General features: G+C 34.9%; 2 protein-coding genes across 2 annotated transcripts; both read right to left on the bottom strand.

Annotated features, from left to right (window-relative positions):
* Nucleotides 1–1,245: 1,245 nt before the first annotated feature.
* Nucleotides 1,246–3,987, bottom strand: LOC126613816 (protein ANTHESIS POMOTING FACTOR 1). The gene is made up of 10 exons (XM_050281416.1): nucleotides 3,820–3,987; nucleotides 3,630–3,718; nucleotides 3,225–3,426; nucleotides 3,038–3,104; nucleotides 2,837–2,936; nucleotides 2,650–2,763; nucleotides 2,409–2,546; nucleotides 2,201–2,285; nucleotides 1,857–1,906; nucleotides 1,246–1,746 (listed from the first exon to the last, which is right to left on the bottom strand). The coding sequence occupies exons 1-10, from the start codon at nucleotides 3,824–3,826 to the stop codon at nucleotides 1,603–1,605; spliced, it is 996 nt and encodes a 331-aa protein (XP_050137373.1). The 5' UTR covers nucleotides 3,827–3,987; the 3' UTR covers nucleotides 1,246–1,602.
* Nucleotides 3,988–8,082: 4,095 nt separating this feature from the next.
* On the bottom strand, nucleotides 8,083–9,502 carry LOC126610508 (WEB family protein At3g51220-like). The gene is made up of 2 exons (XM_050278601.1): nucleotides 9,247–9,502; nucleotides 8,083–8,826 (listed from the first exon to the last, which is right to left on the bottom strand). The coding sequence occupies exons 1-2, from the start codon at nucleotides 9,388–9,390 to the stop codon at nucleotides 8,302–8,304; spliced, it is 669 nt and encodes a 222-aa protein (XP_050134558.1). The 5' UTR covers nucleotides 9,391–9,502; the 3' UTR covers nucleotides 8,083–8,301.
* Between the last annotated feature and the right edge of the window lie 1,562 nt (nucleotides 9,503–11,064).

The raw sequence follows: 11,064 nt of genomic DNA, 5'->3' as shown, positions 1-11,064 counted from the left end.
TATTGATGGGTCATGCTAGTTGCTAGGTAGATTAAATTTTTAAACTAAATTTTGTAAATTAAATGATGCGGTTGTTGATGATTGAATTACTACTTAAGTATTGATTAACGTGCTTATTTCCTATTGGTGACCCATAATTTATTTTGCAAATTTAATTTTAAAATTTAGTCTACCTAATTTTACCCTCCTTTATAAATTAGTATTCTTGAGACAAAGAAGAATATATTAATTTAGCAATTATTAATAATCTATAATGAATAAATTACTAATATGAATTATTTATGATTTATTAAAATTAATTTTTAACTTATTAATTTACCAAGATATTCATTGTTTTCTTAAAGATTGTATACTCTATTTAGTTTTCGTTTTACGAACTAACAATTTTATGTAACCAAGTAAAATTCATGAATCTACTTATTTTTCTCAAAAATAGATTGTACATTGTTCAATGTACTACATTATTCTATTTTATGAACATTTAACCACGCAAAAACTCTATTTAAATAAACAAAAGTCATGGTAACACAACAAATCATACATACAACAATTGAACAATGGCTTCTCATCTCAAAGATGTAAATAAATCAATAATGACAGATGAAATGCATAGCATTGTGCGAGTACAACATAGATAATCCAGGTAGCACTAAAATACAATTACAATAGTGGATTTCTTTAACCATTATTAATTTATATATTACATGAGACCTATATGAATTTTTTATAATGCATTATTTTATACATTTAGCAAATTAATAATCACATAATCTTCAAGTTCTAAAAATCTTATTTAACCAAAATTATTAATTTATTGGGTATACAAAATTCTAACATCAGCATTGTGTAACTCTTATACCGCACCAAAGCAAAGAACTTCCATATAACGAAGAATTATGTGAAGAAGTTAAAACACAATAACAATTCAATTGGTCTGTGATACCACCACCGAAATGCCATTGTGACAATACATCTAACTCAGTTACACACATTGTCATGCGAAAAAGTTAAACCGCAAAATAATGCAATAACATTGTCGTGCATGTGAGTTTTCTCTAATCAACAACTTCCAATTACTCACGCATGGGATGACCGACGCCGTCGACAATTGTCCTGGACTTTTGGTGGGCATGGTTTCATCTGGTAATTCAACAGAAGGAAACACCCATTTTGTCATGTGTGTGAGTGTGGCCTCCACCTCTGATCTGACACTTCATCTCCATAAAATAAATTACAGTCAGGGAAGAAAGAAAGAAGCATAGTAATACTATTACAAATTTGGAAGTGATAATTCTGCAAAATTTACATTCAGGTCCCTGACACTGACTTTACAAAGGCAAGGTAATACTACCAGGACATTACCCGCAGAGCATCTGCAAACACTTTCAGAATCTACTTTGTAGGAGTTAAAAAGCATGACTCATAATATGTAGTACAATTGTTTTTTTTCTGTTACTGGGGTCCCGAAAGCAAGGACGAAACACGACAACAGTTTTGATGGGACTCTGGCGGTAACCTCAAGTTTCAGTAACAAGTCGACGGTTAAATGGTCTCTTCGAGCTGATTTGGGCTAGAAATTTGCCGGGAGATGACCGGAGATTTCTACTTTCTTCCAACGTAAGATCCCAATTTAGACAAATCTGGAATCCAAAATGATAGTTCGGACGATCCAGTTGCAAACATTAGGTTTCCAGGAGCCCATTTGATAACTGGAGGTTCATTTTCGGTGCTCTTCCAGCTTGTGACCTGGATAGGTTACAAACATAAATTGCAGTAATTAGAACCATAAGGTGCGCACACATTGTACTAAAGTGGGAACAAATCATTACAAATGAAAGAAGAATATTATATCTTACTTCTTTCCCGCTCCGAACACTCCAAGCATAGACACTACCATCACCTGAACCTGCCAAAAATTTAGAAACCAATAGATCACTTGTATGTCAATCCGGTGATCGTACAGGTTATTTTTGTCATGGATAGGTTTATGGGCAATGTTAGGGAAAGCAAGTATTTTCTGGGAAGTCTAATTAATAAAATATATGCATGAAAATGAAACGACAGCCTTCAAGAAATGTGTGAAAATGAGACGGCAGCCTTCAAGAAACTATGCAAGATAAGATGAATGTCATTAACGCTACGCAACCAACAAGATGATATCCCAGAGCTTATTCACATGGCATTAAGGAGAAGTGCATACCTGATATGACAAACATCCCCTCGGGGCTAAAAGAAGCCTCTAACGTTGAATTGCTGGAGACTGGCTTTACATTGTATGTGGATAACTAAACAACAATGATGGAGAAGCCATATTAGAAAGAATAAATCGTACAGAGTCTATTGATTTAAGATAATCTAGTTAATTCAATGTAATTTACTTTAATAACGAGTTGTTGTGGAGAACTTACAAGTGTTCCACGGAATGAATCAAGAACATGAATATGTCCACCTGTGGTTGTTAACAGCATAAGTCTCCCATCGTTACTGAACTTGATAACATTTGCATCTGACATATCTCCCCCAACAGAAAAGATTTCAAAAGGACCCTAACAAGATAAAACAGTTTAGGCAATCAAATCAGCCATGCTTAACTCTACATAACTGCAAGCTTCCCAATTTTCAAATGTACTCAAATACAAAGCAACTAACCTTTTCGTACATTCTGGCATCAAACATTCTTATGTATCCACCAAAGGCAATTGCAAAAACTAGTCCTTGATCATCATAAGCTGTGGCAGGCCTTCCTTGAACGCGTAATAGACCCTAAAATACAGGTACATACTATAAAACATTTGAAGAAATAAATGAAATGTAAGAAACTGCACCCAATAACTACCTGGCATTTCTCGGCACGTTGATCCCAAAGCAGAACAGTTCTATCAAGAGAGCCCGAGATGAAGCAGTCTTTACGAGAACACAAGCTAAGCGAGACTACCCTACAAAAAACATATAAAACCCAATTTTCCAATTACACATATAAGCTCGTAAAAGCACCCACTTAGGAGAAATCAAATGGTGATCAATCCTGAAACCAAACCTGTCATGGTGGCCTTTGAAGTAGCGCAAGTACTTATTGTCATTCAACGAGAGAAGCCTCAAGGATTCTGAATGAATAAATCATAATATCACATTAGGAACTAACCGATTCTAAGTAAACACATAGATAACAAGCATATATATCAAATGCGAAAGTTGAGATACAAGCGAAAAATTGCAAAGCATACCATCCCAGCCATTTTTGGAAGAGTATATAACGGTTGTCGGATGAGAAGTAAAGCAAACCAAATCAACTCCATACTTTTTGCTATTGATGGTCTTCAAGCATGTTGCAGTGGAGACATCATACAGGCGAATCGACTCGTCATCACTAGCAGTCACTACATAACTATACGCCTTGTGAAAGTCCAATGAACTAATTCTACCACTCTGCGCATAAAAATCCATACAATGACATAAAATTTATTTCTTTTTAACGCACGACGGGTATCCTAAACTATTCTAATATACGAGGAGAAGCGGATTTGAACTCGGGTGCATATAACCCACATATGCAAACAAATACTCAGATTCAAATAACAACGGATAAAATTAAATAAAACAATCAGAAACAGAACGGTAAAAGGAATTACATAGTCTCTGAAAGCTAACCCAACTTCCATGCTCTGAATAATTTCCTCCGTCAGCTCCAGAGAGACCTTATCTTCTCTTTCGGATCCCCCTTTTCGCAGCAAAAATTATACCAAATTAAATTAAATTACATCAGTAATTCTACAACAATTCGCAACAAATCAAAGTGAAAAATATGAAATTTTTCGTTACCAGCCATCTGGGATTGTTGATATTGTGCTGGGTTTATCTCATTTGGCGAAATTATAAAATTCCAGTGACGCCCTCCGCCGCCTGCCTGCGTCTTCAACCTCCGCAGTGCGAAGTCCTCCGCCCCTTTCTCCTTCTTTCTAAAACCTGCCCAGTTCCAACATTATTCCTGCCAAAATTAGAAAACCGGGACTTTGCAATTGGCTATTGGGTGAGCTGAAGCCCGGCCCAAAGAGCCCAATTCAGCTTAAACTTACGTCATGTCGTTTAAAGATCTTTTCTTGGTCATGTTGCCAAAGCTTTTGCTTTTGGTCAAGGTCTTTTTAACATTATACCGTATTTAACACTGTTGGATGAGTATAAATATTAAAATCTAAATAGTTGATAAACACGAATCTCAAAATTTAAAAACACATTCAGGTCTAGTAGCAATGTGTCCAACTTGTCTTTTACCTTATTTATTCAACAAGACTTTAGCATATATACGGATAAAATTAGTTTTAGGTCTACTAGAAGTGAGTGTTTTCACTAAGTTAGGGAATGTATTTAGGTTAAACTCGCATAAATTTCATAAAGATACATCTTGATAGTAAGTTTGATTCTCAATTGAGCCAGTGCATGGGCAATATAAACTCGCATAAATTCCAAAAGGATATATCTTGACAGTAAGTTTGATACGCATCTTCTAAACTCGCACATTGGCTCTAACACTATTTAAAAAAAAAAACTAATGAAAAAGACTTGAAAACTTTGAGTTTTAATGATAAAGACAAAATAAAGGGTAAAGTGAATAGTACCAGGTTTGACTTTTTAGTGTAAAAATGTGGTTTTTCGTTAAAGTGAACAGTTCCGTGGACTTTTCGTTAAAACTCCCTTTTAAAAAACACTTAAACATATAAACTCCGACGAAGAAAGTTTTGAGTGCATGAGAACAAAGCTTCTCTTTTAGTTAATAAGCATCCTTTGTATTTGTTTTTTTTTTTTTTTTTTTTTTTTTTTTTGAGGAACCTTTGTATTTGTTTAGGGAAATGGGTTTAGCATAGCAATATCACCGTTATGCTTCCAAAAAGTGAAGTGTGGTCAGTATATGATACTTAAACAATAAATACGTTTTAATTTTCAACATTTTAAATGGAGGAACTTTAACAAAAAACTTTCGGTACTATTTACTTTAATAAAAAAATCACATTTTTACATTAAAAAGTAATTATGGTACTTTTCACTTTACCATTTATTTTGTCCTTATTGTTAAAATTCAAAGTTTTCAAGCTTCTTTTCATTAGTTTTCCTTTTAAACAATGGTATGGGAACGATGGATATTTGGCTTGACTCCTTTTTTTTTGTAACAAACAATAGCGTTAATAGGTTAAATAGTTAATTGTTATGGGAAGAAGAATTGGTGGGGGATCGAACCCGCACTATGATGCATATACATAATTGTTTTTCGCCATTACGATAACACGTCATCTGCTTAACTCGTTTGAGTATTTGGTGCATATTTATTCTCTCTTCCAAAATTATGAGAGTTTACTATTATTCAGCTGGTTTTTATAATAAATAACAAATTTAACGAATTATGAATATAGAATCAATTCCCTGTAAATATGCATATCAATAATTTACAATTCACTTCACTCTAACATTTTCAACCAACACTTTCTGTAGAAATAAATTGGTACATGAACAATATCTACTCTCACATCTCACAAATTCAAGATAAATCAAACACTAAATAACTAAAATCTCACATAACTAGCACAGGTATGACCATGTCTCAATCCGCTGCGCCATCAACGGAACTACTAGCACTAGCAGAAGAGCCGCGGCTGTCTTGGTCCTCCGGCGAAGCCTTCTTCTTGATAAACTCAATGCAATCCGCGACGGCCTCGGTGCGGTGAGAGTCGTTTGGACGGTAATACCGCTGCACATCTGCACTAGATCGGCCACCGTGGCTCGCCGTCTTGTTGGAAGAGACTGCCGACAACATGATCAAGCGAAAAACAGCCTCGCGAAACCGGTCGAGGAGAGTCATGGGAGACAGACGTTTGCTGATCTTGTTTGTGCATGAGGGGTTGTTGCTTCTCATCCTTGGAATGCATAGATGGGTTTTCATAGTTTTCTTGGAACTTGCTAGTTTGCTCTATGGCTTCCTTCTCTTGGTTTCTCTGTGTCTGAAATTCTTAATTCAGTTGTGGTCGTTGAAGCATGAGAGAGTACTAGCTACTATATTTATAAGAGAATCTGTTTGCATGGGACGACAACTCAGGATTTGTGTGTGTGTGTATGTTATGTTTGTTTTTATGTACAATGTGTTTGACTTGGTTTGTTTGGTAATGTTTTCTTTGCAAAACTTGGTTTCATTTTGAAAAAGTTGGAGTTCCACCGGAACTTCAACTTTTTTTTCATTGTATCAGAGCAAATTGTTTTATGTGCATGCGTGCGATGCTCAACAACCATCTATATTCTATACTCCACGTCATTCAATTTGTGTTATCCACGTGTTAGGTTTGAAAATTCGCCATACAGGGTGTGCTGAGAGTATTAATTCCACATCAGAGAGAGAAGGGACATTATATGTGCTTATAAGTAATTAAGCTACCTCCTACATTGTCAATTGGTTTTATGATGGAAATCAAACTTCTTCACATTACACCGTGAGTTTCAAATAACAAAAAACGCTTATGATAACTTTAGACAGAAAATCTAGTGCTTCATGGATCGTTGAGTATTTTTTTGTGTTTTTTTTTGGAAAAGCAAATAATAAAAATACTTGACTTAATTAAAGAGAATCAATATCAAATTTGGTGGTGTTTCTAACAAAAACGTTGTCAATAAAAGTGTTTATGAGCATAAATTGTTAGAAGACACATTCAAGTAATAATCAACATAACCGATATATTTTTAATATATTAGATATTATCTACGTAATGGTGGGAAGTGTGCTCTCTTCACAATGGATTAACAATAATAAATTGGTTCGACCTTATACATATTTGGCTAAAATCAAATTTAAGATTTCACACTTATAAATAAAAAATAACAACATTAGACCGTGATATTAAACAATGACATAATCGATTATTTAGATTCAGCATATGCATCTATCAGAAAAAATAATAACATTTAATATATATTGGTTTGTATGGGGCAGTTGGGACGAAGCAGAGTACTATAACCATGCATGCATGTTACTTGAATAAAAGTTGTCTTCATCACTGATGACCTTCACATGGACTCATGTGCAAGGCACATAATTTAATCAAATCTATATAACAACTGCATGGTTTCTGTTCGATTCCGCCGACTTACCGGCCAGGAAAAATTAAAGGACAATCATTTTTGTTTAATTCTGTGAACTACCACCACAACCCCAAGTTACTGCGTTTGTAGCTTCCACAAATTTCTGCGTGCATTTTAGCTCATTGTTCTAAAGTGGTCCGGTGCTGATCACCCTATTGATTATCATTATATTAGTTTAGTTTTCGAAATTTTTATGGTAAATAAATTAATCAAACTCATCAAGAGTCACACTCTTCTAAGGTTTTCATTTTGAAGACGAATGAAAATCAAATGCATATTAACCACAAGATTATATTAATTTATATCTAAAGGCTTAAAATATTTGACAACTTAATGAAGCAAAACAAGAAAATGAATTTTCTAAATGGTTTATGGATTTTAAGTTGATTTTGCTTTATCAAGTTGTCGAATATTTTAAACATTTGAATCTAAACTAATATAATCTTATGGTTTATATGCATTTGGTTCTTACTGTCCTCAAAATGAAAACTGTAGGAGAACAATACTGACTCATGATACGATAATTAATAGAGTAATGGCGTTGTCACCGACTCACCATCTCTTTGGTAGTGAGCAAAAGCATTTCCCAAATTTCTGGGTGGGAAGCTAAATAAATTACAAATAATAAAGAATTGGGGTATATATGTGAGAGATGGAGCATAGTAACTAGGGTTCGTGGGGGGTCAATGTCTCCACCATGCTACCAATTTGTTGTCGCTCTGTTTGTTGCTAGTTTTGTATATAAAAAATATTGAGGGAGTACTTGCGTTAACAATAGATAGCAATGGAATTCATGCCATAAGTGTCATAACAAGATTAAAGTTATAAATAAATAAACTTAATAGTTCTATCCTTCTTATTCACTCAATTGATGGTTGAATTTCATTTTTAATAATTTAAAGAAGAAATTTAACAATTAACCGTCACATCATATAGTTCTTAAAAGATTGGGGGTAATACTAGAAATATCAAAAAATTTAAACTAAATTTATAAACCAAATGATGTGGTGTTTGATCGTTAGACTATTACATAAGTATTTATTAATATGCTTATTTCCTACCACATTCACACAAACAGAGCTCTTATGTTTTTGCTTCACTCGTTTCCACCTGTAATCTCATCCCCTTGGGAGAGAGAGATTGCATGCGTCAATCGTACACAAGACTTTATAGCTCATGGGAGCCTTACGCTCTCGGAGACCCACCTTCCTGAATTGCCTTACTTTTGCGAAAAAGCCACCCAATCATCATAGGCATCAAAGGCTTCTTCTTATTTGGCTTTCTAACAGAACTAGGGTTTTCATATCCCTCATGCGACCCTTCTTTGTTAACAATAACCTGAGCCAACGAAGGAGGACTTGCAAACTTCACATGTCTTTCCTTCTGCACAAATTCCTCAGCCTCTTGGCTCAACATTTTTTTGGTTTCAAACTTCGTGTCTCCGGTCGCGATGAACTTAAAATCTTCTTCAATCTCAGGATCAACTCGGTGCTTCTGATCATCAAACTCTCTTGCCTTCAAGTACTTGTGGAGCTCTTGTTTTGAATGTTCAAGATCTTCTCTGAGTGACTTGATGCTGTATGCCATTAAGTTGTTTTCTTCTCTAACTTTCTGTAGACTTTTCTTTGTTTCTTCGAGCTCGGCCATTAAGACCTCGATCCTCGACGGAGCAGCATGTCCATTAGTGTCATTTGACCCTGCAGCTCCAATCTAACATAGAAAATAATACACTATAAATTCATAATATGTGACAAAAAAGTTGAATATTGAGAAATTAAATTCAAGTAAAATGGTTTGGTGGTGACGGGTTTTCGGTCAGTCGCTGACATGAAAACGGGTGACATGATCCGAATGGTGGGTGGGTTTCAAAGGGTGGTGATGGAGGAATGGTTCTAGTACGTGATCTGTGGGTGCACGAAGAACTTGAATACGCTCATACCCACAGAAAATGTGGGGTTTAGCCATGATACAATTGAAGTTCCACCATAAAACCAATTGGCAATATGGAGAGTAGCTCAAAACCATATAAGCACATAGCAAACCTTGTCCCTCACCGATGTGGAACAACTCTTAACATTTAATTCCAAAAACTCAAATAGTTAAAGGAGCAAAGCTAGCTAGCTAGATCACCTCTTTGAGTTTATTGGCATATATTTCTCCGACCAAAACTCTTTCGCCGAACAACATAACTGCTTCTTTGACTGACCGGAAAGGTGCTCGGGTGTCAATCTCTGCCCGGCCCATGACCACCAGTTTACCCTCGTCGGCATTCATGGTTAGGCAAACTAATGATAGATATTAATGGTGGAGTTGATGTGTGAAGGGCCTTTTAATACAAGTTTCAAAACGGGGGCTGTAGCTACAACCGGAGGTCGTTGGAAGCGGATGGTGTGGTGTAAGATTAGCTTTCTACTTAAAAGAAGTTAAGAAAAATGATCATATGAGGGGTTTTGTTTCCTTGGCGTCCACTTCACTGAATTTTGTTAATTGAAGTTGACAAGGGTGGTTGGACCATCTTGATCATTTTGTTAGTTCTTGACTTCTAGCAATAATTTAGGCTCCATCCTTTTTACTAACAAAAATTCAATGTGTCTTTAGATAGATTGCTCTAGCATATAATGTCTTCTTTTTCAACCAACTGTGTTTTGTATTCATGAGGATTCCGTAAAAGTTTCATTCCCAATGGAGAAAGTTTGAAATAATTGGGATCTTTTGGAGATTGAATGCAATCACTAATTCATGATCTGAGCCAAAGTTCATAGGCGGATCAAAGTTAAATCTTGCAAATCCTAGTTCTCTTTCTAATCACGTTCAAGACCAATCTTCAATTGCATGAAGCTTTAGTGGCATAAAATTGGCTGCTTGGTTGGACAAATGAAAGTAGAACAATCTGGTGATGCATATTTGAATCATTCTCTTTCCGTTTCATATGCTTAGAATAGTAACATCACTTGTAATGGAAAAAAAAAAAAATTCAAGTTTTATAAATGTTTAAATGAAATCGTTATTGGCACTCCAGATTTTATGTATTTCTAAGAAAAAATATACTTTAGTGCATAATAAGGTTTTTTATGAAGTGCTAATAACAATTCTTGATAGGTTATCATATGTATTGTTACTACTTCATTGTTAAACACGTGTGGTACAATTTAAGAAGCGTGCAATTAACTGCAGAGTCCTATAAAAGAGTTTGAGATACCATTCTCGTACTTGATAAACTCAAGAGAGCGCTCCGACCAAATAAGAGTAAATTGTAGCAATGGTCCCTCAACTTTAATCAAATTAGAGCAATGGTCTTTAATCAAATTAGAGCAATGGTCATTCAACTAAAAATCTATTACCATTGGTCCCTCAACTTATCAAAATGTGTAGCTATAGTTATTTTCATCATTTTCATCAATTTCGTCAAAATTTTGTCAAAATAAGTTATATTGGAATAACCATTTATATAATTAGGATCCCTCAACTCATCAAAGTGTGTAATTATGGTCTTTTTGTCAACTACGTCAAAATTTTTGTCAAAATGAGTTATGTTGGCAGAACCATTGCTACAATTTGGTTAAAGTTAATGGATCATATCTCCAATTGAATGAAAGTTGAGGGACCAATGGTAATTAATTTGTAGTTGAGGGGTCATAGCTGCATGTTTTGATGAGTTGAGAGACCAATGGTAATTGATTTTTAGTTGAGGGATCATTGCTTCAATTAAGTTAAAGTTAAGAAACCATAGCTACAATTTACTCACCAAATAATGTAGGACAACTTTGCACTCCGACGCTACCGTATTACTTCGTGGCGATGTGATAATTGCCACATGGATATATATGAACTTGCTATGCAGGGGAGGGAAGATTCATACGCTTGGCTCTTCTTGGGAAATTTCCGTCTACTTGGAGAAGCATTTAACGCAATATTATTATTGGAAATAAATTTTGATTACTAAATATG

Source organism: Malus sylvestris, chromosome 2 (assembly GCF_916048215.2).
Source record: "Malus sylvestris chromosome 2, drMalSylv7.2, whole genome shotgun sequence".
Taxonomy (NCBI): Eukaryota; Viridiplantae; Streptophyta; class Magnoliopsida; order Rosales; family Rosaceae; genus Malus; species Malus sylvestris.
Note: the sequence above shows the minus strand (reverse complement) of the source record. Positions and strands in the feature narration are given on the sequence as shown.